Here is a 17175-nt window from a genome sequence, read left to right on the forward strand (position 1 = left end):
AATACGCTTGTTAGGGCTGTATGGGATGGCTTATTGGGGATGGGATGGTAAGTAGCAGTGTTGGTGGCAAGACTGGTTCTATGATTGTAATGCAAGACTCCAGGTGAGTAATGATGCTTGGCAAAGCCAGAGGAAAGGGAGAGACTGCATTTACATGCTTAGCGTCTCACATGTAAAGATGGATGATGATGATGTGATTTTTCTCATTAGTACCTCCAGGCCCAGAAACTTAGAATCGTCATCTCACTGTGTAATCACTCCATTACCGAGGTTTCTTATTTTTTCCCCCATGAAATCTCCTAATTTCTCTCCTTCTGCCCATTCTAGCCCCAATCCTCATTTTTTAATATCTGAAGTTACTATTTAGGATCTCCTAACTGGTCCGACTGTCTCTACCTTGGCTGAGTAAGCTCTGGGATCACACCGTCTTCACAGTCCTTCAAGCTCCCGTGTGCATTCTCACCCAGACCATGCACCGTCTGTGAGGCTTATCTTCTCACTACCCTGACTGTCCCCTACCCTCTTGTGTACATTGGACTGTCATCTTCCTTCTTCAAGACACTTGTTCCCAAGAAATCTAGTTTTTCCTTTGACTTTCTAAAGCCCCAACTGGGTATGGACGCTCCCCGATTTACGATGGTTCCGCTTAGGATTTTTGGACTTTACGATGGTTCGAAAGTGATGTGCATTCAGTGGAAACCGTACATCTAACTTTGAACTTGGATCTTTTCCCGGGCAGGTGATATGCAGATCCTCTGTGGAGATGCTGGGCACTGGCAGCAGCCGCAGCTCCCAGTCAGCCACGTGATCACAAGTGGAAGCAACCGATACACTGACAACTGTTCTGGTTTCCACTTTCAGCACTCTATTCACTAAATTACAGGAGGCATTCAACACTTTGTTGTAACCTAGGCTCTCTGTTGGATGACTGAGCCCAGCTTAGGCTAATGTCAGTGTTCTGAGCACATTTAAGGTAGGCAAAGCTAAGCTATGATGTTCGGCAGGTTAGATGTATTCAGTGTATTTTTGACTTACGGTATTTTCAGTTTATGTTGGGTTTAACAGGCCGTAACCCCATCGTAACTCAAGAAAAATCTGTATATAGATGTATCTGAGACTTTTTAATATAAAATATTTTTTTAACATTAAGAAATTTTGTGGATCTCGCGGTTTGGATTGTAGGGTATGGGAGTTAAGAACACTGGCTTTTAGGAGACAATTGTTTTGCTTTCTCAGTAAATAGCAAAACAGAGCACTGCTCTCCATTCACTGTTTCATCACATTTGCACATTTTTATGTTGTTATTTATTTTTGTTTTTTCACTTAAAAGAGTCAGAGCAGTGGCCTGGACACTCTTTCCTTGACACCGTCATTTTTTTGTATATTGTTAAAATATACATTTGACACCAATTCAGTCCTTGATAAAAATAAAATTCTTAGTGGCAATTCCAACAGCAGGGTTATGAGTGCTACCATTTTCATTGTGTAGCCAGTCCATTGGGTCTGTTGAAAGGAAAGCGTTCAGCTTCTTTATACATTGTCCCCTGTGCACAGGAAACAGTGTCTATTGTGGACCATCATTTGTATGTGAAAATCAATTATACACTGAAAGCAAATTTGCAAGCGTTCGGAAAACGGAGGGTGTGGTCCTCATTGTATTTGTTCTGCAGCGTTCTCCTGGGCAGGGGGGATAGTGGAGGTGGCATTCTACCAGGATCTTCAGGAACATTTTACCTGTTTGTTTGGAGGGATGCATTAAAGAAAACTTTAGACTGTGAAGTAGAAGTAAAGAATGGTTTTTGATAATAAGTCTTAAACTCTTTGGAAGTGTGGTTTTATTGTTTTTGTCTCTCTACTCCTTATCCCAATGTAAACTAAGAGGTTGGCTTTTTTTTTTTTTAATGAAATAAATCTAATTTTAGAAGAGTGGGTTTTAGGAATCATCTATTTGAACATTCCTCCAGTTGCTGAAAACCCTTCTCTAAGCCTGCTGATAAACGTCACCCACTCCCTTCATGGCTTTTCCTCCTTTCACCATCACGTTCTCTGTTCTTCATAATATCAGTTGTTACTCCCACCCCACATTTTAGTATAAAAGCTTCTTAATTCTTCTTGCCAGCTTTGTGTGTGTATGTGTTTTTTTTAAATGTTCTGAAAAAAGCTAAGTTTTTCCATTGCCAAAAGCTCATCATTCTAATGTTAAAAGTCAGCGTCCAGGAAAGCGTATCCTATTATTCAATACCATCTGTGTCACTAGCTGTTCATTTCTTACATCTTTTCTTCCTTCTCCAAAGTCAAATATTCAACTAAACTAAGAAACAAAAATAATATGTGTATACATATATAAAAATATATATGTATATCTATTTATTTTATTTATAATAAAATGTTCTCAAATCCTATGCAGGATTTGCAGTGCCTGGGAGTTCAGTCCTCATTTATTTTTAGTACATTGTATTTTACCTAACATTAGTCAGTAGAAATTGGTAGTGGTCAGTGGATTTGCTAAGTCTAGTGAAATTTTCCAATTACTAATGTCTCACTTTTTAACTCACTCATTTTAAATTTTAAGCAGATAGATTCTGAAGACTGCGTAATCCTGTGTCCAGTTATTACGTTTAATCCTTTGTCTTCCAAAGTAAATTGGAAATTACTCAAGAATATGTGCTTCTATTATTAGATATTCCTAATTCCTAGAGTAGTTCTTTCTAAACAGGGAACAGTAAAGGATGGTTTTCATATGATGGGCTCTTTGTTCAGTCCGCTCAACAAATATTTAATAACACTCCTTTGAGCTGTGCCCTCGGAGAAGAGTACTTGCTCACTGGCAAATAAGAAGTAATGCTGTCGTTTTCATTTTGTATTCCTCTGTTTTGTGTTTCTCTGGATGTTTGTACCAATTCATTTAACACTAGTAACAAGTCTGAATAAATAATTCTAGTAAGATTGTCAAAGCTGCCTAGAGTGACATTAACCGCTAAATCTTACACTTGTGATAAATAGTACTGTGGTTATTCCACAGCTGCTCTGAGGTTTGATTTATATAATGTACCTGTTAGGATGCTTTCCGCTGCATTTAGTAGAAAACCCAGCTCAGACCAGCTCATGAGGAAATACATTGTCCTACATAACTGGTTCTAGAGTTGGGTAGCTTCCAGGATTATTGGTTCCACAGCCTAACGGTGTTATCAAAGCCCCGCCATCCTTCTGACCCTTCTGCCACACTGTCCACAAGTCAGCTTAACCCGAGGGTAACTGCAGGGCTCAGAGGCCTCGTGCTTTCCTGATTACGTCCAACTGGAGGGAGTGAGCCATCTCCCCACGCATGGAATATGTCCATTCGGGGTGATGGGGCCATTCTCGGACTAATAACATTGGACTAATAAATCAACAGGGGCAGGGGCCCATAGGTTGGTATAAATTTAGTAATGAATTCACCCCTTGAAGCTGGGTTGCATTCCTGAACACAATCAGAGTTCATTAGGAAGAAGAACTGGAGAAGTGGATTTGGGATAGGCGAGCAATGGAGATCATTCCAGTCCCAACAGTAGTATTGCTTCTCAATGGAAAAAAAGACCATGTGGCTTAGAGTCAACTGTTGACAATGAAATGTGTGTGATGACGAGATCGAAGTGTTTATTTATGGCAGAAGCTACAGAACTTTGAGGTTCAATTGACGCCTAAGGTCATTTTCTCCATAATCCTTACCATGTATGTGCTCAGTCTTTTCCAAACTTCTTGGTGACCCAGTCCTAATGTGATATCTTGCAGAACTGAGTAGCTGAATTTGTCGCATGGACTAGAATTTTAATTGAGCTGTATTTGCATCTGTTGAAAACATGGTAATTAGGTATGTCTTAATTATAGAATGTGCTGCCTGAAAGAAAAAGAAGCCGCTTCACGTTATACCTTCTTTAAAAAGAGAAACTTGAAAGTATCTGTTTTTATAGGTAATCACACGGGAAAGTAGCTGATACTGCAGTGCACAGAGCAGAAATGTTAGTCAAAAATAGAAATTTTTTGTTTGGAAGGAGGTAACAAAAATTTGTTTGGAAGGAGGTAATCATCTTTCTTTGTGCAGACTATCTGCAGAAGGAAAGCAAACAATCTGCAAAGAGCAAAATTAAGGAGAAAAAATGTAAAATTTATATAGCATTTAAAATAGTCAATTACCTAAATGTAGGTTTATGATTAGTCTGTGCATTGTAATTTATTGTATGAACGCAATCAATCAAGCCATTTACGGATGATATATTACCAGTCCTTTTCTTACTTGAAAAATTGTTTATCTGAATATCTTGTAGTTTAAGAGAATAAAAATATTTTATGTACCTTATTATAAAGCTAGTGTTAAATGTACAAAGACTGGTTTTAAAACTGAAAACAAAATCTGACTATCGGTGACCTTGAATACATACATTTTTTTTTTTAAAAAGTAAGCACGTGTCACCAATTTACTTAAGCTTTTAAAAACCGCAGTAATTCTGCATAGGGATGGGGTAAAGTGAGATTCTTATTTTTCTCTATCAAATAATTTTAGCGTTTGAAGCGTACACAATGTAATACTCTAAAAGAACATCTTATGTTTATGGGTATGAAGGCACATATTGCTAAATATTTTTAATTAGTTGGCATTCAAAGGGGTTCGTTACATCAGCACACCCCCAGAAGAGTTTCTGTGATAGTGTATTATCTAAATCAGAATGTTCAGAATAAACAAAGAATTCTCAAATGTGCAAGTACGATTGTAAAACAGTCCACTTGCTCGGGGCAGGAAACTGAGCGAGGAGTTTTGATTTTATAAAATGAGGTTACAAAACCTGAAGTTAATAAATGACTTAATACTAATTTTCTCTGTTTCACCCAGTTTAGAAAATAAGTTGTTTTACGTACACCAGGAAATGATTGTGAATATGAAAGGAATTGGCAACAAATGTGACTTCAGCATATAGTTCGTTGTGAACGCGCTGCCTTTATCCTGTGATGGAGCCAAGAGCAGACATATGTCCCACGTGCCTCTCCCAAAACTATTAGGCAGAAAACTAGCAGAATCGCTACTGATCTTTCCATTCATGATTTATGACAGTGGTCCCAGTGGAAGACGAAGTCTTTTACATGTATTGAGCTCTTTTTTTTGTTTGTTTATGGTCTCAGACATTGTAGGGGGCCAGGCAAGCCACTGGATAATACGTAGAGCCCAAACAATAATTGCGTAAAACTCTACCAGAAACTGATGAGAGCTTAACCAAGCACAGTGGCCTTCCTGGGGTTACTGTTACCGGGGTGTGGCATGTGTTGTCAGGCTTCATTAGAGGAGCGTAGACATTGTTCTGAAGCTAGAGGATGGTGATGTGCAGAGGTTGGATAGAAGTTTGTCTGGTTGGGATAAAGTCACAAGTCAGGCTCACCAGTAGTCTTCCAGTTAAACAGCCATTCACGGGCAGCCACCGTCTGCTCAGCGGTCCTCATTTTAGAAGTTTAGGGAATGGGAAACGGATCTGTGATCATATCATATGAGAAGTGCAATAATAAAAGTTTGTACAAAACCCTATGGACGGATAGGTAAAAGGAGTTTTGTCTGCGAGACTTTTAGAATAATCACCAGCATCCATTTATCTAACTTGAGCGTACCGGTAGACACACCTGGGTTTTGTAGTTCCCGGGAACTTTTGAGAACTGTTTTATCCTGATTTGGTCCATTACCTCAAAGTTGAGGCCACACCCATTTCCCATAATGTGGAAGCCATGGTTTACCATCAGTTAGAGCACAGCCAAGTTCAAGGGTGTTTTCAGACAAGATGCTCCAACCCTGCATAAGCTATATTTACATTTTCTTGGGGAACGCCCCTTGAAAAGGCTACACAGCAAGCCCCCCGGGCCAGGACTCTTTCCCTGCTCTCTGTGTACCACACAAAGATGACAGCCTTAACTCAGCATTTATTTGTAAGGCTATGGATTTTCACTAGCAATGCCCATCTGAAAGCTGTAACTGGGTTTCTCTAACAAACCCGCACAATTCCTTTTCCATATGAACTGACAGAGAGGGAAAGAAGCAACTTTTTGAAAAGCTGCCTTGTCTCTTGCAAGAGGAGAGTGGCTTCCAGTTAGATACCTCAGTGCAGAGGGAGGCCAGCCTTTCTGCTCATCTCTGTGGTTGTGAGCCGGTCCTCGAGTCCCTGTGCACATTTGATCGAGCTTCTGGAGTGATTTCCTCAGTAGCAGCTACAAGTCACGGAGCTGAATGACTACAGGATTGACAGTGGGTTTCTTGAGATGCAGTGCTGGCTGCTGGAATGATCTTCTGGGCAGACCGTGGAGTGACTGGATGATAGATGACCAACATCCATGCTGTATGAAGCGTGGAATTGAGCAATCACAGAGTTGATCAAAGAAATGCATGAAGGTCTGGCTGAGGTACAATTGTACCAGAATAAAATAGTAGAGCGAGCCCCACACCGGCAGTGTGCTGGCCCCAAATCTCTCTGTTTCCTCAGCAAGAAATGGAAGAGGTTGGTCTGAATGACCTCCAAAGTACCTTCCGGATTTAGACACAGTGGTATTTTTACTCTTTGGCTGTACCCAGGGCATGACCTGCTGGGATGGGAAATATGTTGGCTTGTATTTTTAATCAAATGTGAAAACAGAAGAATTCTACACTTTTTCTGTTATTATGTTAAATAATTGGCACTTTGTAAAAAACTGAATTACTTGGTTATGGTTGTGCCATCATTTGATAGCATCTTCTATGATCTGTGAGGGTTTAATAGCAGAACAAAGATACTAAGATTGTTTTTTAATTTAATTTTTATTTTACATTATAGTTGATGTACAATGTTGTGTTAGTTTCAGGTGTATGGCAAGTTGATTCAGTTATACATATACATTATATCCATTCTTTTTTAGATTCTTTTCCCATATAGGCTATTACAGAGTATTGAGCAGAGTTCCTTGTTCCCTGTTGATTATCTTTTGTTTTTATTTTATTTTATTTTATAAATTTATTTATTTATTTATTTTTGGCTGTGTTGGGTCTTCGTTGCTGTGTGCGGGCTTTCTCTAGTTGCGGCGAATGGGGGCTACTCTTGGTTGCGGTGCGCGGGCTTCTCATTGCGCTGGCTTCTCTTGTTGTGGAGCACGGGCTCTAGGTGCGCGGGCTTCAGTAGTTGTGGCACGTGGGCTCAGCAGTTGTGTCTTGTGGGCTCTAGAGCTCAGGCTCAGTAGTTGTGGTGCACGGGCTTCATTGCTCCACGCATGTGGGATCTTCCCGGGCCAGGGCTCGAACCTGTGTCCCTTGCATTGGCAGGCAAATTCTTAACCACTGCGCCACCAGGGAACCCCTGATTATCTGTTTTATATATAGTAGTATGTGTATGTTAATCCCAAATGCCTGATTTTCCCTCCCCCTGCTTTTCCCCCTTGGTAACCATAAGTTTGTTTTCCAAGTCTGTGAGTCTGTTTCTGTTTTGTAAATAAATTGATACTAGTATTGTTTTAACTGGTCTTATTATACTCTTGATTTTGTGTGTTGCTAACTCAAGTGCTGGTGGAGAGGCAAGGCTGAATTTCCTTTGAAGATATATTAATTTGATCTAGAGGTTAGTTCTTTGTGAAAGATTTCTAACTGTCTTATATATTTCTCTGTTAGAAGAAGTGGAAAAACACTGATTCATACTTTATTTGTTGATGCAGGGGGAAAATGACCTCAGATTTCAAGGGGTAATCTGGAACCCCAATAATTCTTATTATCAATATATTTGTAAGAACAGCTTAAGCAGCTAATCTGGAGAAAGCTTTATGAGAATGGCTGTTGATGTGTGCATCTATTGCTTCTTAATATAGAAATTCCTAAAGTTCTTTTGTAGGTAGAAACCTACTCTAGTTACTTGTCATTCTTTCAAATGCAAAAAGTTGGGGGTATGCCCTTGGACCACATGCTTACTAAGTGTCGCTTCAAAGGATGGAACATCGTTATCACTAAGCAGAGCTTTTATCTGCAAAGTTCAAAGGAGTGTGAGGCTGTGGATTTATGCCTTCGTGTCTCCATCCACCTCTGTTCACCTGCCATTGTGTCGACCGACATGCAAAATTATTTTGGATTAGAACATACAGGGGCGTTGGCTTATGACGTTGGCCTTTGAATGACAATATAAGGAAAAGTTAGGCTGTGAAGATCCAGTTTCCTCTACGCAGAAATCACAGAGGGTCATACGTATTTGGGAGGCTGAGGAAAGGAGTCCTGTGCTGACGTTGGTGTGCTGACTAGGGAGTGGTGCAACTGAACAAATTGGTCAGCGGCTGGGGTGGAGCGACATCATCCTCACCCGAGAGGAAAGGAAGCTCTTGGCGAGGGGCTGCTTGTCTTCATTTCGCCAGTGTGGTACACAGGACCCTTGGGCTTGGCTGTGTGATGAGGGCTTGCTTATCCCCCCAGCAGTACAGGCTCTATGTCAACGCGAGAGAATCCATCCGGCCCAGGAGCCAGATTACGGTTACCGTTACTATTACTATTACCGTTACTCCCTTACCGTTGGCCCATCATCTTCACGCAGGAGTACCCATGTGCATAGTAAACATCCACACCGCGCGTTCATTCTCATTCACGCGTTCATTCTAATTCTACTCAGAAGTAAACATCCTTGCAGGCCTAGTTGGAAATGTGGGAAAGAAAACCCTCACACGACTTGCAGCCTCCTTATTTTTGTCCCTTTGGTTCCCTGTGTTCCTTATCTTTTCTGTGTGTTTGTTTCCTTCCAAGTGGAAGAAGACACGGAAGAAAGTTCAAGATCAGGGAGAGAGTCTGTCTCCACAGCCAGCGACCAGCCTTCCCACTCTCTGGAGAGACAGATGAATGGAAACCAAGAGAGAGGCGAGAAGACCGATCGGAGGAAGGAGAAAATGGGGAAAGAGAAGAAGAAGGACAGAGACAAGGAGAAGGAGAAGATGAAAGCCAAGAAGGGGAAGCTGAGGGGCCTGGGAGACATGTTCAGGTAGGTGCTGCCAGCCAGGGCCAGCCGGCCCCCGTGTGACCGTGTGAGTGCCCGCCCAGTGCAAGCACAGCTTTGACGACCTTGTCTTTGAGGTCAGTGGAGATTCTTCTCTAGTTCCCAGGCTTCGCTGCTGTGTTTTTACTTTCTTAAGGATTGCACTTGAACTATCTCAGACCCTTTTAAAGAGCCTGAAAGATGCTATCTTGCCAACCATGTAAATTACTGTGGAGAGGAAGGAGGGCCTGAGACAAAGGGCCCTCACAGCCCTGTTTGTTCTTTTGTGCGTGTGAACAATTGTTCATTGTTGAAGTTGAACATGGAGCCCAAGTTAGTGGTAGCATATAAAGGTTCATTAATAACAAGTCTAATAAAAAAAAAATGTTACAAATAGAGCTTCAATTAAGCTGTGTTGATTAATGTAATACTTATTACTTCAGTCGGTAAAGATTTCATTAAATGCAGTCTCTGGCTGTTTCCTGACAGTTGTTTTTGTGCCCCTAAATTATACTCTAGGATTACTTAGCATATCATTTTTTTACAAATCGTGGCTGCACAATAAAAGTGACAAGTCGTTCAGAAGTTGCTCTGAAACTCTCCCATAAACGTTCATTGGAGGTGATTTATAATATTCAGGTATTTAATGTTAAATATAAAGATTGCTTGATTGTTCCATAAATTAAACCCCTAAACATATCAAGATGATGGTTTAAAATTGAAAACAGATGGCATAGCCCCTTGACTCTTCAAAAAGTAGTTATCCTGCATTATGAATCCCTTCCTTTTAGCTTTTTATTAATTGCAAAATGTGAACAAGAGTTTTTATTTTCATAGAATTTCCTGATTTATGGTCCTGAGGTTGACCTCAATAACTCAGGGAGTTATAGATAAGTCAAGGCCGTGAAGCGAGGACTCAGGCCCAGCCTGCAGGCTACACACATACCAGATGTGTCCTGTGGATGTCTGGCTAAGTCAAGTGCATGGAATAAGTAAACTACAGACACAGATCACACAGAGCCCGGCCCATTGGCAGTATCAGCTTTAATTTAAATATGGTCGCATTTCCATATTCAGTGCTTCAGAACACTGGGATTTGCATCCTTTCACAGCAGAGTTTTTCTTGTTTATATACCGCTCCTCCTGAATGCATCTGCAGTCAGACCATCTTTCATCATTACATTCCGTGTCCTCGAACACTTACGGATGGAATTGAGCTAACTGCCACTTTATTTCAGTTTCTGTGTTAGGCAGAGGGCTTCTCACTCTATATATGCAAACTGACAGCAGGTAATCAGGCACCTACATAATGCACAGAAATAAAGCTGCTGTCTATCAATTAACATTGAGGGAATTTGCACCCCTGTTTTCTTTAAATCAGAGAATATGAAGTAAGAGGAAACCTCCCCTAGGATATACACATCCCACCTGGAGCCCAGTCTCACTTCCAGGTGCCCCCCCCCCCCCTCCGTGAAGTCTTCCTGAAGGCTAATGGCTTGTAGGTTTCCTTCATCGGCCAACGTTTATCCGATGGGTTCAGTGCTCTGTTCTTATTGAATAAAAAAGTAAGTAAACTTCTAGATTGTTTATAATTATTTTAGAAATTATACATTATTTTAATTATACATTATTTTTTCTGTAGCTTGGGACTCCAGAGTAAGAGAGGCTTTACGTTAGAGTTTTCTTTTTGGGGCCAGAGGAGTGGTGAGTGTGGGGACCATGGGGAAATATATATTGTTTCAAAGGGACCCTGAATGCAACCCAACCCAGCCCCATTTTTACTAAAAGTTCTGTAAAACACTGTATGATGTTTACTCTAGATCAAATTCTACAGATTATACCTCTAACACGTAGTGAAAGCCAGCTTTGTGATAAAGAAGTTGACCCATTTGTAACTTCAAAGGCCTGAGTATTCTTAAAAATCAACTTCTGTGTTTAAGTGCAGGGACCGAAGGTATTTTCTAAAAACTGAGCTCACAGTCTCCCAGTGTTTAAGAATGGCTACTGAGAAAATCATGGGTGTCCACACTTTTCTGGGACCAATTTACTGGAGTCAGCAGCCCATGTTGGCTTGTGAGGGTCAATTGTTCAGTTTTTAGAAATTTTGCCAATTGATTGTTAAACACAGCCATTATTAAAAATTAGATAAGTTCTATAAAAATCAAAGGTAATTAATAACTCAAAACTCATCACTTCCTAATTATTTTATTACATTTCATGATGATCTCTGCCTTTGAGGTTATTTACACTCACTGTATTGGCACGGTGCTGATACCACACGCTGGTAGCTTAAAATCAGCCGTGTTGGGGGTACTTATACCCCAGGAAGTGTATGAATACCACAAAACAGGGCTTTTTCTTCCAGGAGAGCCACATACCACCTCATGGAGAATGCAAAGTTATCGTAACAGGTTGCAGAATCTTGTCTAGTTGCCTTGAATGTGGCCGTCTTCTCTCTGGTTTCGCTTTGGGTAATGGTTGAAGCTTGCGAGTATTCCTCCTTGAAAAGAAGTTGAGAATCCTTTATTAGACTAACAGAAGCTTTTTGTTTGGTTGTCTATTGCCTCTAACTCCTTCACAGCATTATGAAATGTCCTTAGTATTTGAGAAGACTCTTAAAGCATTGTTAGACTTTTCAAAATCTTTTTTACCACCTTCCATACCTACTGGATCTAATTATTTGAGACTAATAGACTTGCAGGTTGATTCTGTTATGTTCCCTTTTTTTTTTTTTTTAATTAACAGAGGGGAATATAGTAAGATTTAAAAATTAGTCTCTTCCTTCCTCTTTGTTCTTTTGAGGAGAATAGGATGTGATTCCCTTAGCAGTGTTGCTTTAAAATACCTTAATCAAAACGTGTATGTGCATATAATTTCTTAGAGCACTTTGTAAGAAGATTCAAGTATAGCTGCCCAACGTAGGCCTGAAGTACAAAGCAGGTGTGTGTGTGTGTGTGTGTGTGTGTGTGTATGTGTGTGTTGGGGGGTGTTGCTATGATTTGTTTCTGTTTTCTGGTTCAGTTATAACAGAAAGAAGAAGGTAAGGAAGGGTAAGGGGCATTAGATGTTGGGAGTCTAGCTTTTGAGGCATGTGAACTTTTCCCCTTTAGTCTCTTGAGGGAATAATAATATGGTTTCCTTCAAAAAACAGGCTCGCAGGCTCTGCTGCCCACCGTCTCTCTCCCCTTGACCCCAAAACACACACACTCTATTCCCACCCCTGTAAGTTGTCTGTGATTTTGTTTACATTTGATGAGGGCCACATAGATGTACCATATCTCAAAAACTGTACCAGAGGAAACCACGGCACCTTGAGTCGGTATTTTTATTCGTTGTTCTATACAGACGACATGGTTTTCTACTTCGTGCATTGAATGGTAGTCACAAAAACAGTTTAATTATTGATAAACAGCTCTAGGAAAGAATGTTGGGAGTCACATGAGTCACTCCTCTGTTTATAAATTATGGAGTATCTGAAGTGCAAAAGCTGCCTTAATGCAAGTTTTTAAATCATAAATTTAAATCTACAAGGAATCAAATGACAAATGTAAAGTGTCCCGTGTTTGTATGAATTTCTCCTTGTACGTGCTCCATCTTCTTTTGCCCCTAAGGCGCTCCCATTGCCTTGATTTAAAATGGCTTTGGATCTGAGAAGGCTGAGTTTCTCTACTAAAAAGGTAAACTTGACTTTGTTGATGTGCTCGTTCTGTGTGAAAAGTGCAGGGCAGCGTGAGGGTCTGAAACGTGGAGCCTTTGTGTATGTCTGATTCTCGGATGCACGGCTATTCAAATTTAATACTATAAAATATTTCTGAGAATTCTGCAATTGTATGAAATTGTCACCAAAGAGGGAACTGAGTCCGTGCCGTAGAAGGAGAGAGATCTGTTGTTTAATGTTTGAAATGCCTCCGTTTTTAAAGGAAGGCAATAGCGTTGTTAAGGAGCGTGTTTGTGTGTGAGTTTCCATCTCCAAAATGAAGTAATCAATAAGATAATAAACTCCCTTATTTAGGACGATATTCTCAGACCGTAAGCATTTAAAAGTGTGTATTCCCCTTTTATCAGCCCTGGAATAAGTGTAATTCGAGGCTACTTTGCCTGAAAAATGAGAATCGTTTTCTTTTGAATCTCATGGAATTGCCTGCCCTCCGAGACGGAAGGTTCCTGGACGTGACCCCACTCACGCCTCAGGTGCTTTGTGTGGTGCTGTGACACGTGATGGCCGAGGGCCTGCCGCCCCCTGGACCACTAAAGCAAAAGCCATGTTGCACTGTTACCGTTAAAACTGAATCCTCCAGTTACATTGAAAATGATTCCCTGGGTCCCTACAGCACGGTTTTATTCAGTTCTGTACGAGGAAAAGGATAATTTAGTTTGAAAGCTTGTGTGGTTGAAGTCAGATATACGGCTGTCTTTCCCTTTTTAGAATATAATCGTCTTCAGAACGCAGCGAACACGATCAGATTTTAAAACTCGATGTCATAGTTTGGCTCGCACCTTGTAGGCGTTTGAGAGAATAACAAACACGCGTCTCGGTTGCCTCCCTTACCTGTGCTCACTAACCGTGTGTCTGTACCGTGTTTCTCATTTAGCCTGGCCAAACTGAAGCCCGAGAAGAGATGAGCAACAAACGAGAGTCCAAATGTCTTGAGAAGCACATATTGCACAGTTCTGTTTTTTGTTTTTGTTTTTTTTTTTTAAACAAACAATAAATTTACTTTCAATGAATTCTTAGTGGCTGTTGACAGATTTTGTTTACGACATCAGCAGTTTTGATGGTTTCGTAACACCCACGATAATCGCTCTGGGACTTTCTTTTCTTGATGTCAAGCTTGGGGGTTTACTGCTTGACAAGGCAGAGAAGTGTTTTTCCCTCTCTTTTCTTGGCCCGTTTTCATCGTGGAAAACCAGAGTTCTCACTGCTGGTGTATTCAGAACTCGCCCGCCCACACCCATCGGGCGTGAGGATGGGTGCTTTGAGAGTGCGTAGTGTACCGGGTTGGTTTTGTTGTGCGACATGGCAGCTGGGGACGCAGGCAGGTAGGGGAACAGTCTGCGGGCGATGAGCTGTGTGGGTTGGGATAGTCACCCATCCATCCATGGACCAATGGGCCAGTGTGAAAAGGACTTTTTGGCAAAGGTTCTTCCCTTGATGGGTTACACAGTTTAGACAAAAAAAAATGGGGTGGGGGGCTGAGAAAATAGATATCTTTGCTCAGGGATGGCTGAACCAGCAAGTTCTTCCAGGGTGAAAAAGTGGAGAGACGCTGGCAAATAATGATCCCGAGGTTGCTGGGACCCCAGGGAGTGAGAGTGCACACTCTTTTATAAAAACGTCCCTGGAAAGAGCTGCCAGGTGTTGTCATCACAGGTGTGAAAGCTCGTGCAGGTGGATCTCAGACGGTCCTTCCTTTAGAGCAAAGCCTTCATCCACAAAGCCCTCATGCTTCATGGCCCCCTGGGATTTCAGAGAAACTGTAGAGTTAGCTCTATCTCCTGAGAATGGTAGAATTGCATCCCTCTCCAAGAGAAATGTGATGATGAAGAGGAAAGCCATGTCATAAGTGGTATTACGTACGGTACTGGGATGGGAGCCTGTGAGAAGAATTCACCTCCGCTCTGACCTGGTAGCAGTTGGCAGCCCGACCCTCGCCCCCTCCCCGGCTGAGCGAACCCTCCGGTGCTGCCGGAAGGAAGCACACAGAACCGTGTCAATTTGCTCACGTCAGAAATAGCAGGACGTGTGGGTTTTTGCCTCGGGCCCAACTGCCCTGTGGATTAATGTGACCGGTTTCTCGTTGGCAGAATTGAATGACATCCAGTGCAGCCTGCTGGTGATTCAGGGGACGCAGTTAAAATAAATGTGGAGAAAAATTAGGCCTGCTTAATGAAACACAAGAGCAGTACTTTGTCATGGGAAAGAAGGAGCTGGAAGAGAACGGTTTTGCATATTTTTATTTGTTTCCTTGTTTGTCACCTGGACAGAGAACCAGTCCTTTATATAAGTACACCTACTGGGAGGTTTCCTTGGAATAAGTTCTGAATTTGTAAATCCGATACTTAGTATATGCTTCTTTTAATTTGAAAGGAAACAGGTTCCCGTTTTTAACAGAGGAAAGTAAGTGCCAGACTGACCTCTTAGCAAAGATGAGTCCTAGGGCAGCTGATAGCATCCTTGGCGAGGGTTCTTCTAGCTGAAGCAAAGAGCCTCTGACACCTCCAGCGTGGAAACTGACTGCAGAGGGAGCCGAGGGGCGCCCAGCGGGACCACCGGGCCTTGCTAAGACCTTTTCTGACGTTCTTTAACGCTGCTATTCCAGAGACCCGCGGCCTGAATACAGAATGCAAGTGTCAAGGATGACACCTACTTTATAGTCTCTGTAAAGCAAGCCTTTACGTAAAAGAAATTTTTGACAGTTCTGAGATGCTAAGTCAATTTCAATACCAGACTGTGTAGAAAATGGCATCTTTTTTCTGCAGTTGATGTGAAAATTGAAGGCTGGTGACTATTCACTCCTTACTAGCACAGTGTAAATAAATACCACACACTGTTGAAAACTGCACTAGAAGACAAGCTTGGCTAACGACATTTACCCCAGCATAGATTGGAAATATTCTTTCTGAATGTTTTTTGTTACCATTAGAGACTCTCTCTATATCTTTTACATTAAATATCGTGGATCAAGTACATGTTATTCCTAAATGGATTTTTGTCAAGCCACAAAGTATTATATAAAAGTAACTGTTTGATCCTTTCCAGCAGTCTTTTAAAGAATTCACTGGGGTCGTGACCTCTTACATAAGTGAGTGTTGGATGGGTTTCTTCTGACCTATGTTTAATAATGGCCAGTTTAGAAACAAGAGAGTAAAACTGGGTTAGATTTCCTATCATAGTGAAATAACCTATGGTCTCCTGTTAACCTTTCTGCTTACATTTTTTTTTCTTTTTAGGACGGATGAGCCACCCATGCCTTAAGCTCAGGCCAGTCCCCCAAAGCTGTCTGATCCTTTCTTACTTAGGCCGGGACGTCGCTGCAGCAATTCTTTCTTCTCTCTCCTTCACCCTGATGCTGGCCCTTCCCTCCTGGATCATCTACTCTGTCCTACCTTCCACCTTAGAGAAAAGTCTGTCTTACCCTACCTCCCCTTCCAAGTACTCCCTCATTTTCCCATTTCCCCCTTTCTCCTTTAGCAAGCCCTGGGATCAATCTCTATCTGCTGCCTCCATTTTCCTGTTCTCTCTTAAACTCCCTTCAATGAAGCCTTCGTCCCCCTTGGCTCCCTAAAGCCTGTTTTCATCCGGCCACCAGTGGCCTCTCCTGCTGCGTCTTCCTGCTGTATTCACACCCTCTCCTCGGTCCGCGGGACCCTTCGGTGTGTGGATTCCTGTTCCTCTCCGAGATCACCCTGCCGGGGTCGCCTTTCTCCCTGCCCACCCGTCACTGTCTCCTTTGCCACTTCTGGACCTGCCCCGTCCTCCAGGTATTGGAGTGCTCCAAGCTCGGGCCTCAGTCTCCGTCTGTTTTCCTCTATTCTGCAACACAGAACGTTTGCATTCTTAGGAAACAGAGCCTCGGGGCTCTAAAGACAGTCTGCTGGCGCATGACTCCCAAATTCACATCCCCCGCTTGGGCAGCTTCTTTGAACTCTAGATTAGCAGAGGCTACCTCTTCCCAGGCGCCTGAAACCTAACATGCACGGCTCAGGCATTTGTCCGGATTGTTCCTCTCCGTCTTCCTTTCTCACGTAATGGCAGCTCTGTTCTTTCAGTTGGTTAGATCCAAAAGCGGGCAGTAGTTCTTGATTCCTATTTTTCCTTGTACCCCGCGTTTAATCCGTTACGTACAAAAGCAAAGGCCCGTTCGATCTGTTTTTGACACACCTCTGTAATCCTCATACTTTTCGGCATCCCCATCCCCTCCTGGGTTTGGGCAGTAGTCTCCCAGCTACACTCCCTGCTCCTCCGCTTGCTTCTCTTCTCTATATTCTGAACTTCGAAGCTAGAGTCACGGCATGTCCCTCCTCTCAACCCCCAGTTGGCTTCCAGGTCTCTCAGAGTGAAAGAGGAAATCCTGAGTCTCCCACTGGATGCTACAGGACCCACCCCTCCCCCCACTCCCTCGGACCTCATTTTTTCTACTCTTTGCTCTGCTGACTTTACCCCGACTACCCCAGCCTCTCTTCCCTGAACTGC

At 42.1% G+C, this 17175-nt stretch overlaps 1 protein-coding gene across 8 annotated transcripts in view; it reads left to right on the plus strand.

Moving 5' to 3' along the window:
* PARD3 (par-3 family cell polarity regulator) overlaps window positions 1–17175 on the plus strand; it is a 630692-nt gene that overhangs the window by 412490 nt on the left and 201027 nt on the right. For all 8 annotated transcript variants that reach the window (XM_065872407.1, XM_065872411.1, XM_065872408.1 and 5 more), the window contains one exon: window positions 8756–8987. In XM_065872407.1, the coding sequence (XP_065728479.1) occupies window positions 8756–8987 (232 nt within the window). The remainder of the gene's footprint in view (window positions 1–8755; window positions 8988–17175) is intronic.

This window comes from Phocoena phocoena, chromosome 2 (genome assembly GCF_963924675.1).
Source record: "Phocoena phocoena chromosome 2, mPhoPho1.1, whole genome shotgun sequence".
In the NCBI taxonomy this organism is placed as follows: Eukaryota; Metazoa; Chordata; class Mammalia; order Artiodactyla; family Phocoenidae; genus Phocoena; species Phocoena phocoena.